At 50.5% G+C, this 13,461-nt stretch overlaps 1 protein-coding gene across 2 annotated transcripts in view; it reads left to right on the top strand.

The window, feature by feature from the left end:
* Positions 1–13,009, top strand: part of ARHGAP22 (Rho GTPase activating protein 22) — a 217,891-nt gene extending 204,882 nt beyond the window's left edge. For both annotated transcript variants that reach the window (XM_049790658.1, XM_049790659.1), the window contains 6 exons: positions 2,511–2,718; positions 5,000–5,132; positions 6,061–6,134; positions 6,575–6,696; positions 8,330–9,215; positions 12,490–13,009. In XM_049790658.1, the coding sequence (XP_049646615.1) occupies positions 2,511–2,718; positions 5,000–5,132; positions 6,061–6,134; positions 6,575–6,696; positions 8,330–9,215; positions 12,490–12,718 (1,652 nt within the window). In that variant the 3' untranslated portion in view covers positions 12,719–13,009. The remainder of the gene's footprint in view (positions 1–2,510; positions 2,719–4,999; positions 5,133–6,060; positions 6,135–6,574; positions 6,697–8,329; positions 9,216–12,489) is intronic.
* Positions 13,010–13,461: the final 452 nt, after the last annotated feature.

The raw sequence follows: 13,461 nt of genomic DNA, 5'->3' as shown, positions 1-13,461 counted from the left end.
TTATTTCCTGTTAGCCATTTTCCCTTTGGGCTCCATGCTGGTCAAAGACCAGAACACAAAAACCCAGAAGCCAGAGCGCACAGCAGCGCAGAAAGGGCAAAGAGCCAAAAGGGCAAAAAGCCAAAAAGGGGCAAAAAGCCAAAAGGGCCAAATTCCCTTGGTCCAAGCCTTATATAACATTTCCCAGACCCCTCCCAGGTGTGGGAGGGTCTAGCAGGTAAGGTTACACCTACTATCCGGTTCCCAAGACCCCTCCCAGAAGTGGGTGGGTCTAGGGTCTTAAATAGGTACACCCACAACTACTTTTAAATGAAGAGTTCAAGTGGGATTTAGTACATTCATAATGTGCAGCCATCATCAACATCCACCTCCAGAATTCTTTCATATTGTGAAGCTGATGTTCTTAAAAAGTAACCCTATCCCTCATAACCCAGGGTCTGGTAATAACCCTTTACCATATTTCATCACATAATCATTGCAGATTTATGCTCAAACTTTTGCCCAAAAGTGGGGTGGAGGGGCCAGAGAGACAGCATGGAGGTAGCGTGTTTGCCTTGCAAGCAGAAGGAAGGTGGTTTGAATCCCGGCATCCCATATGGTTTCCCGAGCCTGTCAGGAGCGATTTCTGAGCAGAGAGCCAAAAGTAACCCCTGAGCGCTGCTGATTGTGACCCCCCCCAAAAATAAGTGGGGTAGAACATTAGGTGAGGCTTTTTTATTTTTTATCTATGCTAGTATTACAAAAAAAATCATTATTAAACTGCCTCTGGTACAAGATTAGGATGCACAGAATAAAGAATATTTATTAAAATTGAATGGTCCAGTTTGATAAAGGAAGATGCTGTTTCAAAAGACTTATTCATGGTAGCTTCATTCACCTTTTGGTTCCCCTTGCAGCTCCAGTTCTTTGGGTTGATTGACAATACTCAAAGTCTGCAACACTTTAAACAAGAAGCCACACAAGTTAGTTTTTGGAAATGCACTGAAATGAGTTTGAAAATTCTAGACTCATAATCACTCCCAGAGTGCTTACAGGCCCTAGTGGATACATAGCTGCTTGTTTGTTTACTTTTTAAGAAGCATGAGGAGCAGAATCTTACTGTGTTATGATTATGAAATAAAAGGTTGTAAATCAACTTTAGAGTTGTAAAAGTGGAGCCAGAATTATGTAGTGAAATATGATCTTTCTACTTCTATGATTTTGATTTCTCAATTTCTCTCTGTCATATAAGTGGAGTCGTACAGAATTTGTCTCTTTTTGGACAACATGTTTTAGTATACTTAATGTCTTTATGTTCCTCCACTCTGTTGCATATGTCAACAGTGTCTGTTTTACCTTTGTTGAGCTGAATAATATCCTCCAGTTAGACATAGTACATAATGCTAATCCTTCCATTTGTCAGAAAGGACTTAGATTGCTTATACCTTTAGACTATTGTGAATAAATATGTGGGTATATATACGATATCCTGAAATAAATTCTTTCAATTTTATTTTGAGGCAGAATTGCTGAATCAGAGAATAACTCTGCTCTAGTTTTTTGTTTGTTTGTTTTTGGGTCACACCTGGCAGCACTCAGGGGTTACTCCTAGCTCTGCACTCAGAAATCACTCCTGGCAGGCTTGGGGGACCATATGGGTTGTAGGGGATGTAACCCAGGTCAGCTATATGCAAGGCAAGCATCCTACCTGCTGTGCAATCACTCCGGCCCCTGTTGTAGATTTTTTGAAGCATCTTTATCCTGGTTTCCACAGTGAATGTATCATGTTTTATTCCCACCCTCAAAGCAAGAGGGATCCCATTTCATCCTTGCCAACATTTCTTATCTATTGTTTTTTTTTCTTGGTTTGTTTTTCTTAGTGACTTTCCTGACTGCTTGATGGTCCTGTCTCACTGTGGTTCTGATTTGTGATTTTTATGGTCATGATATGAGGTTACCCAACTTGCCAAACGATGTTTGTGTGTGTGTGTGTGTGTGTGTGTGTGTGTGTGTGTGTGTGTGTGTGTGTGTGTGCCTGCTATGCCTTCTGATATTCATAGCTGTCCATTACTTGATGAGAAGGCACAGAGTTCAGCCAGTGGTGAGCGGTAGGTAGCTTCCCTTTAGAAGTTGTAAGGAAAGATTATAAGACTATTCTGGCGCATGTCTTTTGGCAGACATAGTTGTGGGTTTTCATCCCTGAGTCACTGCTGTTTGGAGGTTAGCGTTGCATCAATAAACCAATCAATGAAAGATATAATGCATGTTCCCTGAGGGCCCTTTAAGGGTTCTTCAGGCTTGGGCAAGTTCCACTACACAGGAAAGACCACATGCCCACAGGAGGGAGCTCCTCCTATCCCAGGTAGCCAGGGGTAGTTGCTGCTATGTGCCCTCTTGGTTTTGTGGTTTGCTTCCTCAGGAAAAGCCATCTCTGGTCTACTCCCGACTCCTAATCCCCACAGTCCCAGGTGCCTTCCTCCCACAACCTTGCTGTGATCAGTTGTGAGTAACTGGCGTTTCCATATGCCCAGGGATCTTTGGGCAACGCTTGGAGGACACGGTCCATCATGAACGAAAGTACGGCCCCCGCCTGGCACCCCTACTGGTGGAGCAGTGCGTGGACTTCATCCGGGAGCATGGCCTCACTGAGGAGGGTCTCTTCCGCATGCCGGGCCAGGCCAACCTGGTGCGAGACCTGCAGGACTCTTTTGACTGTGGGGAGAAGCCTCTGTTTGACAGGTGAGCTCCCAAAGCATGGTCACAGGTGAGGCTCTGACCCCGACCAGGGACCCTTCCCAAGCCAACTGCTTCCTGGACACAGTGAATTAGTAGTGCCTTGCAAACGTGGCAGCAAGCTAGAGGGCAAAATATTCCCCTCTCCACTGGATCAGGTGTGCCCACCAGATTTCCCATTGGGCAGAATGCATAGCTGAGAATCAACCCAGCAGCAACCCTCTATTTTTTTGAGGAGATGTCCTACTGCTGAGGGGGCAAGTCATAATCACATGAACCATATCCACAGCAAAGTGCTCTTCCCTGCAACCTAATCCAGAGACAGAAAGGGCCTACTGGCACCAGCACCCAGTGTCAATGTGTAACTTCAGGGTTCTGCTTCCTCCCTGGGACTTGTTTCCCTCACCCCAGGATCCCTGGGGCATCAATGACTAGTGGTCCAGCTCCTGATAGGCTTTAGGGTCAGCTGTCCTACCCATTCGTTTTGAACTGGTGCTGCATTGTCAGCTCTTATCAGGTTCTGGCTCCACCCTGGGGAAAGAATCTATGCCTCTTAGAACCCTAGGATGGAAATTGGGGAGGTGGGGCTCTTTGGGGAAGGGGGTCCTCTTCCACCTGACAGGAGCTTACCCATTGTGGGATAGTTTTCCATAGATGTCTAGGCCAGCCCTGGCCTCCTTTTTTCCCAATGTGCCCCTACATCAGCTGAGTCCCCACAGTCCCTTTCCAGGATAGCCCCAGGGACACCAGCCAGTGGCTTCTCCTTCCCATATCTGCCTCAGTGCCTCTACTTTTGCCCAACACTGCAGTCCAAAAGAGCTGTTGGGCCCTTTACCAAAGTGCACAGCCTGGAGTGGCCACCATTGCCCAAAGGAGGATGCCCAGGAAGGGCACCTATAAGGGGATCCTGAAACTCAGAGCTAAGACCAGTGCTTACAGTCTCCATCTTGTAAACCATCTGAAGCCCTGCACATCCAGTCTGCCCACTTGCCCCTCCAAGGCAAAGTCTTGGCTCTATACACTGTACCTCTAATTAATTTTTAAAATAAATTGTTTGGCTTATGGGCCATACCTGGTGATGCTCTGGACTTACACCAGGCTCTGAGCTTAGGTTTCACTCCTGATAGTGTTTATGGAATCATGCCTGGAAACAAACTTTTGTGGGCCATGTGCAAAAACCCCCAGTACAGTTCATTTCTTGGATTACTCCTGTCTGCTTTTCTCTGCCCAACCCCAAGGCTCACATGCCACTGAACCCAAATCCCCCAACGCCTTCATCTCTAGGGGACAGAAGTCACTGGCGCCAGCCTGGCACCAGGGGGAATAAAGAGTGTGGGTAGCTTCTTGCTTGACCTGAAATATATTTTGAATGCAGAAGTGAGGGTTGGAACCTGGCTAGCCTAGGTGCCACTAAGCCTGAAGCAAAAGAAGGTTTTTTTGCATGCGGTTATAAGGGTTGTAGGGCATAAGGAACCCTTGAAACTTGAGGGCTCATCTCAGTGATGCTGGCATTGGATAACTAGGGCGACATGGCACAATAATGGCACATATGCACTCCTGGTTGAGTGCCTGAGCATCTCCCTTGAGGAGAAGGCTGGTCCTGGGCAACCAACTTGGTAGAGAAGGCGCTAAAGAGACTCTCTGGGCAGCCCAGAGATGGGAACAATATACTTAAGGTTGAGTATATGGGTGGGGTGCAGAGGAGCTAGAAGTAGAGTGATGAACACAGAGATCCAGAGGAGCCCTGAGGTGGTGGGGGTGAGGGGACCCAAAGGACTGACCTCTGACCTGCTGGACCTAGTGATAGAAATCCCGGGCAGTCTTTGGAGGTGTTCAGCACTATTGGATGGCAGGCACCTGTCACAAGCCTTGTCCTTCCATCTCATGCTGGGGACAGCACTGGCTCTGGCTGACAAACATCAGTGCCTGCCCTTTTATTCCCCACAGAATAATTCCATATCACACTGCCAGCACCCATGATAGGGGACTCCTTGTTCCCACCCATACTCTGGCCTATTGTACTGGACTCCCTGTTCAGGTGAGCCCTGCTATGAGTTATTGGTCACTCTGTGAATATAGGAAGGCCTAAGGCTTCTGCCACATTGGGGTGAGCCTGGAACTCCAGGAACTCTGTGTTTAGAGTGTTGCCTTATTCGGACTGGCTCAAATATGGGTCTGGAGGAGCTGCCTTGCCCTTCTGCTCCTGGCCCCTGTGCTCTGCTGAGAAGAGCAATGAGGCTGGTACAGGAGGTCCTAGTTCCCAATGTCATATACACGCCCTGCACAGCTCTACGGATGTGCACACTGTGGCATCCCTGCTGAAGCTCTACCTCCGGGAGCTCCCTGAGCCCGTGGTGCCTTTTGCCAAGTACCAGGACTTCCTGAGTTGTGCCCAGCTGCTCACCAAGGACCAGGAAGAGGTGAGGAGTGTGGACACCCTACCTTGAGGGGAGACACAGCCCAGCCTGAATCTCTAGAACACCTTATTTCTACCTGTACCTCTTTCTGGGGCACCTGCTCTACTCTGTTTCTACTCTGTTGTGGGAGGGGATGGGGTGTTCTGAGTACCTCCTCTGCTGTGTTGTGGTTGTCCTGAGCACCTGCTCTGCCATGCATGGTTTCCGGGGTTGTCCTCCCCAGTATCTGTATGGGAGGAATTCTCAGAGCACACTGTTCTGTGACTTGTGGAGGGCTACTGTGGTGTTCCCTGTCTATGAATACCCTCCCTACTGTCATCCCAATTTCCCAACTTCCTCCTGAGCCGGCTGCAAACTGTATCCTGCCTCAATAAGTATCCAACTTGGGCCAACAAGGAGAGTTCCGCCATGTCTCTGACAGCTCCTAAACCCACCTGGGTTCCCCCTGCTTACCCTGGCCTTGGGAATACACAGGACCTTTCATTTGTTTCTATCCTGCAGATATAAATAGAGCAGTTAAACACTTCCAGCACAGAGCCCCCCTTTATCCCCCCATGCAGGTGCCCACCTGCCCCCATTGCTCTGATCACAGAAGCACTGTTTATCCTTGCTCTGGCCATGTGGGAGATCAGGGTCTTTATCTAGCAAATATTTGTGCTTTGATAAGCAAGCCAAGAGCTGGTTCTAACATTCCTGCATGGCCAGCAGAGGCATACCCCTCTTATAGGCTCCCAGGAAGCAGTTAACTTTCTGGAGACCCCAGCTTGGAGAAGTACAGGTCCTGCCCCCTCCTGTTCCTCATCCCTGGCTCCCTCTGCTGCTCCTGGAAGGAGCCAGGCCTCTTCTTGACCAGGGGAGGGCCTCAAGTAAGAGGGGGCCAGTGACCATGTAGCTGATTGTTGAATTGCTCTTTTCCTCTTTTCCTCCCAAGGGGACCCTGGAGTTGACTAAACAAGTGAGCAACCTTCCCCTGGCCAATTACAACCTGCTCAGATATATCTGCAAGTAAGTTGCTGGGGGTCAGAATTCCCCTCCCCTGTCCTGCATCCCTGTCACACACACACCCCTCCCCACCAGACAACAAGGAACAGATGAAAACAGCCACATGTGCTCACTAGCCAATTCTGGGTCATTCCAGATGGTAGAGACAGATACACACCATATGTCTTCACTGTCCTCGCTCCTGAGGGTCAACCTCCTGACATTTATGTAGATTCCAACAAAGGGGAGAGAGCCAAACAGATTCCCCTCATCCCTGGGGCCTTCTCTAGAAGAGGGAATGTGGCCTTGCCCTAGGGACGCATTCTCAGAGCTGAAGGTAGACACTGACTCTCCCAGGCCTACAGCCATGAGAACATGTGGGAGCATCAGGGCTTGGGGGGCCCAGCAGAACACAGAGTTCAGCATCTGCCTCTCTGCCAGCCGGCCTCTTCCTTATTGTGCAGGTTTCTGGATGAAGTTCAGGCCCACTCAAATGTCAACAAGATGAGTGTCCAGAACCTGGCAACTGTTTTTGGGCCTAACATACTTCGGCCACAGATAGAAGACCCGGTGACCATTATGGAAGGTACAGGGGCAGGGGACCAGGGGACCATGTGGCTGGGGTCTTGGGCTTCCTCTTGGTGTGAACAAGGTTCTGATCTTCACAGTCCTAGCCTGACCAGGCCAGCAGAAGAGGTGTCCTGGTCACCCACCTGGAGCCTCATTAGGGTCTGGTGGGGTAGGGATCAGGGACTCCACCTTGTGGCGGTTGCAGATGGTCATGGGATAAAAATGTAGTATTGGGAAGGAAGTCAGCATCCTTGAATACACACAGATATATGTTTCACTTTACTTAAGCCTCAATTAAAGAGCTGTCACAGGCTCCTGAACAACAGAGTTTTGCAGACACTGGGGAATTTCTGTTCTGTACTATCTGATAACATTAAGAGGATACCAACAGCTGTGGGAATGACAGGCCTACTTTTAAGCCCCTTACTTTAATCCTTGCAAGTAGCCCATGCTAAGGACCTGAGGTGATAGTTCAGGAAGAGGTGCATACCTCTCCCTATTTGGGCCTATCCAGGCAGCACAGACATATACCACACATGTTTTCACACCACACAAGTGCTCACATCACACACACATGTTCACATCACATACACACAAAACATCACACATAACACTCATGTATGTACGACATATAAATCCATACCCTAGGCTCATATCACACATCACACAGGTGTTCATACCATGCACTGCAATATATGCACATGCATGCCACATACTTGCTCATACCACCTACATACCACACAGGCACTCACCACATACAGTAGAACACATGTAACACACACATTGCAATCTTCATGTACAGCGAAGGCTTCTCTGGCTTCGAGAAAGGAAGTTAAGTTAAGGTAATGTCAGTTGCAACTGGAGGAGGGGGCCCAGGTGTACTTCAAGTGGGGATTCCAAGAGGCTCGGGAAGTATCCCAAGAGCTGGTGTGAGGCCCTTGGGCCAGTCCAGTCAAGCTGGAGCACGCAAAGGACTGGGTTTTGTTGATCTTAGGGAGAAGGGGTAGGGACTGTGGGATGAGCCGTGGACAAAGGGTGAGGACACTGATGTTCTTGCCCCGATCCTCACTTGGCTTGTCTAGCTGGGTGTCCTACCCCTAGCAGGTAGCACAACTAATACTCCCATAACCCTTCTCATTTGGCCTAGTCTCTGCCTTACGGACAAGATTCTTTGTTTCTTTGGGAGGGGGATCTTGAGCCCACCCCAGCTCTCCACCTCCCCAGTTGCCTAGGATCCCCCCATAATGCCACCCACCCACCTACCCACTCATGCACTGAGTCTCTGTACCTCACACAGCTGGGGCTAAGGTTCTGGGGCTGTGTGTGTGAGTCTGTGTGTAAGTATGTGAGCATAAAGTCACATTTGTGTGCAATAACCCCTCTCCTAGAGCCCTATGTTCCTCAGAGTCATAATCAGACCTCCAGGACAACATAAGTCATGATGGGGGTCCCCTGTGGCATATATCAGGTCCCCAGCCACCACAGACTAGATGACCCCAGTGATTCAGCCATGCTCTCAGCCTGTATACAATACGCCCTCTGTTTCACCTTTTGCCCATATACTTCTGTCCCAGTGAAGATTTCCAGCATGTGGTAGGAGCCTGTATCTCCCTGGCGGCTGATGCCTTTCTTGCCCACTCTCCCGGCAGGCACTTCCCTGGTGCAGCACCTGATGACCGTGCTGATCTGCAAGCACAGCCAACTCTTCACCAACCGGGCTTCTGAAGGACCTGCCTCCCCAAGGGAAGGCCCTCCTTGCTCGGTGGGGTGGGGCTCTGAGGCCATCACAGGGCCCAGTAGCCCCAGTTCCTCCAGCTTGTCCTCACATCGGACCTCATCTCTGGACAAAGCCACCGTGGCAGCACTCTCAAGGACCTCTCCCTCGGGCCTGGGTGGCCGGAGTAGTTCCACTGTCCCTGGGAAGAAGGTGCAGACCCTGCCCAATTGGAAATCTTCCTTCCGGCAGTCAGGGTCCCGAACAGGGAGCCCTAAAGTGGGCACCTCCTCCTCCCTCGAGGTGCCCATCATCTCTTCGGGCGGGAACTGGTTCATGAACGGGCTGTCCTCCCTGCGTGGCCACAGACGGGCCTCATCAGGGGACCGACTCAAGGACACAGGGTGTGTGCAGAGACTATCCACCTATGACAACGTGCCTCCTACCAGTTCCTTCCCCAGCACACCCAGCATGTCCAGCACAGCCTGGTCGATAGCCTCCTCCTGTGGGGCCTCTGTTGGCGGCTCCATCAGCAGCTGCTCCGTCTGCCGAAACAGTGACTCATCTGCCTGCAGCTCCCTGCACACCAAGGGGCCCCTGGAGCCTTCCCCCTTCCCCAGCAGCAATGAGGACCACCGGACCCCGGATCTGGGCCACAGCCTGGATGAGGCAGGCACAGGCTTCAGCAGCAGCCAGACCAGTGAGTCAGGCAGTCCTGCCCCGGACCGGGCCCAGCACTCAGAGGCATTGCACAGCTTGGTCACGGAGCTCAGGGCAGAGCTGGGCCGGCAGAGGACTGAGTACCAGATGAGTGTGAAAAGGTAAAGGGACGCAGTCTGGCTATCTGGGCCAGGTAGTGGCTCCTCCTGGCCAATTGCTCAGAGCAGCCATCTCCCAAGAGGAGAGCCTGCTAGGAGACTGTCCCCAGGCTTGGATGGGAGGAGAGAGAGGGGACCTGGTTCTGGGAATGCTGTGGCCTGCAGGTTGATGGGTGAGTAGAAAGCAGTATATATGTGGACATATATAGTGTCCACCCACCGCAGTGTCGCCTCAGCCAGCTTAGCCCATCCAGAATCAACTCAGTTTTCTATAGGCCTGCCCTGGGCAATGTCTTTTTGTCTCCTATATATACAGCTTGCTCATGGGGGTTATGGGGATGGGGGTGTCATGGGCCTGACTGCCTCTGTGTCAGAGGGTGTTTATCAGCTCTGAGGCCATCATCTCCAGCATCTTACACCCCTTGATCCCTCCTGCTGCAGCCAAGCCGGGTCTCATCACCAGTAGAACCTCTGTTGGTTTCCAGCTCCTCCCAAATTCCTTCTGTTACTTGGCTGGGGCGGTAGGGGGTGAGGGAATAATCAGTCTCACGGAGAGTAGCCCTGTCTGAGAGGTTTAGTGTTTAGTGAGGGGCGCCCTCTCGTGGGCCTCCAGTGGATATGTCTGCACCAGTTGTGGCCCACAGAGGGTCTCTGCCTCCAGCTCTCTCTCTCTCTCTAAGGAGGATTCACAGTGTTCCTGTGTGGTGGCAGACCTAAGTTTGAGGCCAAGGACGATTCTGATTGGAACAAATGAAATCTTATTTTCATTCTCACTGAGTAGGGAAGAGGTCCCTCATTTGGCAGAGAAGGATTATAAGCATGGCAGAACTTCAAAACATTCCAAGTATACAGCAGCAGGGCACTTGCCTTCTACATAGCCCCAGTATCATGTATGATCCCCTAGAGCCCAGCTAGGATTGACTGCTGAGTACTATCATATGTGACTCAAAACTAGAAAATAAATGAAACTAGATGGTGGGCTAAGGAGATAGCCTTGATGCACAAAGCCTCAAATTCAATCTTGGGAATGCTGGAGAGATAACATGGAGGTAGGGCGTTTGCTTTCCATGCAGAAGAACGGTGGTTCGAATTCCAGCATCCCACATGGTCCCCCGAGTCTGCCAGGAGCTATTTCTGAGTGGAGAGCCAGGAGTAACCCCTGAGTGCTGCCGGGTGTGACCCAAAAACCAAAAAAAATTTGTTTTCAATCTTGAATACCTCATGTCCTTCCCCCAAATAATGCTGGAAGGGCTGATATAACCTCAGATATATTGGGCCTGAACAACATGGCATTGAGCCATCTGGCCCTTCTAGGCAAGTACTGCCTGTAGTGGCCCCTGGGTCTATGAGCTTTGTTTAGCAAACCCCTGCACCCCAATTTATTTTTAATCGGTGGCACATTATGAGGATAATGGGACCAGAGAGAACACAGCATGTAGGACACTTCCCATAGGGTCCCCAAGCACCACCAGGGGTAATTCCTTTGTGCAGAGCAAGGAGTAACCTGTGAGCATTACTGGGTATGGTATGAAAACAAAACCACCAAAAGATAGCAGAAAACTAGGTGTGGATGAGGGAGCTGGGGGTGAGAGAAGACATTGTTGGGGGGAGTTTTAGAGTTGAGGAAGCTCCAGATTAGGGCAGAAGTCAAGAGGGTCTGGAGCTATGAGGAGCTGGAGGGTGGGAGGATGAGCCAGGGAAGTGGGATGATGCACCAAGTTTTACTTCTAATAGTAAGTAAATAAGGAGCTACAGGACACCAGACATCCATACTGCCATGATCGAGGATAGAAAGAGACCAGGTGGAATGCCCTAGGGCTCTGGGCCAGACATAGGCGTGGCTGGAGCCACTCTTAACAATAGTGCAGCAAGTAGAATGCTTGCCTTGTACCCAGATAGTCTAGGTTTGATTCCTGGCACTTCATATGGCCCATGAGCCCCACGAGAATAAAAATTAAGAGCCTAGCAAGGTGTCACCCCCCAAAACAAAGATCAGGCATAAAGGCGTAGATCTCAGGGTGGCTATGGACATGAGGCTGGCACATGTGTAGATGAATTTAGACTCATTCATTGGAGGGGGCCTGAAGCAAAAGAACCAATATAAGGGGGAACATTTTTGTCTGGGTCACAACTCTGGCAAGTATTCAGGGAGGGTGAGGTCGAGCTAAGGAAAAGCAGAGGTGGGAGCAGCTCTGGAGCTCTTTGGGTGGGATTTCGTGCCTTGGAGATGTTGATCAGATTCCATTGGTGTGGGGGATACCAAGGGAGATAGTGCCTAGGAGTGCTGGAGCCCCAGGTAAGGGTACTCGGAGTGTCATAGCGGGAAAGAGGGGAGGCCAAGATCTCTAGGTCCAAAGCACCAGGCAAGGTTGAACTATCCAAAAAAGCACAGCCAGAGGAGATGCAATGAGAGGGGCCAGAGAACCTGCTGCCACCTCCCAGGTGGAGTTCCTTCCTGGTAGTGGAGCTCGGGAGTGACTGTGCCTTTCTCCATGCAATGTGTTCTCTGGACCCCATCTTGGCCAGGCAGGGTATGCTACAATGTGGGGTGGCAAAATGGGGAGAGCCATCCCTGCATTTTCAAAGGAGAAAATGGAGCTTAGTGCTGTGTGTGTGGCCTATGGGAGTCCGAGGGTCATCTGTATATCTCCAAGACTGGGCCATATGAGTCCCTCAGCCCTTCAAGGCCCCAGTAATGATCTACCAGGCCCTGTGTGTGTAGGGTATGTCACCACAGAGCATGTGGGGTAGCTCCACTGTGGCACCAACAGAGCCTTCAAGTGAGGATGGTCCTGGGTGTGAAAGACTAGTGAAATGGTGAGTGGCAGCCACACTAGGGTGGGTACCTAGGGCTGCATAGGATAGAGCAGGAAGGAGACCTGAGTCTGTGGAAGAGCAGAGGCAAGAGACAAGTGGACAGCTCTCTGACCTAGGCCAGGAAGCCTTGCACAGGGCTGATTGGGAGGGTATAGTGGGTAAGGGAGACTAAGGGCCTCAGGGATCCCTTGACTATACCTAGAAGGGAAGTTTCTGGATCATCCATTTGGGCAGCCAGGTGAGACTCACAGGTGAAGTGCTGGGGTTTTAAAGGGTGTGGATGCTGGTTCTTCCCCATCCCCTATCTACACACACACACACACACACACACACACACACACACACACACACACACACACAACCTCCTGACCAGCCCCATGCCCCACTGTGAGCAAACAGGTCCAGCCTAGCTGACTCAGTCCCAGGCTAATAGTGGTGTTTTTATTCTTTATTTTCAAAGACTGCAAGAAGGTAGTGCTGAACTAAGAAAACACATGTGCCAGTTGGAGGAAGAACTGGACCAGGAAAGGAAGAGGTACAGCATGTTGGAGATCAAGCTGAGAAATGCTGAGCGGGCACGAGAGGATGCGGAGAGAAGGAACCAGCTGCTGCAGAAGGAGATGGAGGAGTTCTTTTCTACCCTGGGAAACCTGACTGTGGATGCAAAAGGTGTCAAATCCCCACAATGAAGGGGATTGCTATGCTCTTTTTAGCTCACCTGTCTCTGCAGATGTCCCAAACCAGACTGCTGGGCTTAGGCCTTCAGGTCACTGGTTCCAGAGCCAGCTGGAGACGCATCCTGGCCACGCATACCTTTTCCGAGGTCCCCACACCTCACACAGGTTCTGGATTCTGCTCCATCAGAGAGGTACCGAGAAGCTGTCAGAATAGTGCCAGAGTCACCAAAACAGATGCTACTTGGGGTTCCTGCCACCCTCCAGGAACCCTTGTGTTGTTTATTAAATTTTCTTCAAAAGCAAGATGCCTGGCTTGTTGTTTATATTCATACACCCATACTGACCATGCAAACTCAACTGGTCTCCCAAAGCTTGGCAGTCCCCATAGTGTCTCAGGAGAGGTCTTCTAAAGCAGGGTGCTAACCTTCCCCTCATCTCCTCAGGATCACCCACCACCTGGAGTTTTCCAGCTAGCTTTTAGCCCTAAGTATCTCCTCTGACTGTCCTGGGGCCAGAGTTTGTGAGTCAACGCCCAGTCTGCTCTCTTCTCTGCTCATGTGTCCTGGAGTCTATGCAGAGTCCCCATGTATGTGTCATAAGACGAGGTGATGCCAGAGGAGGAAAAGGCTCATTCTCTATTCAGGCTCAGGCTGTGTTCTCTTGCTACAGGATTTGAGGCCTCAAATGGGTGCTTATTCTTCCTTCCACACTGTGCCCTTTGATTCATCTTCTATGTCAAAGCTTCTTAAGAGTGA

The sequence above is a fragment of the Suncus etruscus genome, chromosome 17 (genome assembly GCF_024139225.1).
Source record: "Suncus etruscus isolate mSunEtr1 chromosome 17, mSunEtr1.pri.cur, whole genome shotgun sequence".
Taxonomy (NCBI): Eukaryota; Metazoa; Chordata; class Mammalia; order Eulipotyphla; family Soricidae; genus Suncus; species Suncus etruscus.
The sequence above is the reverse complement of the archived record's forward strand: the minus strand, read 5'-3'. Positions and strand labels throughout refer to the sequence as shown.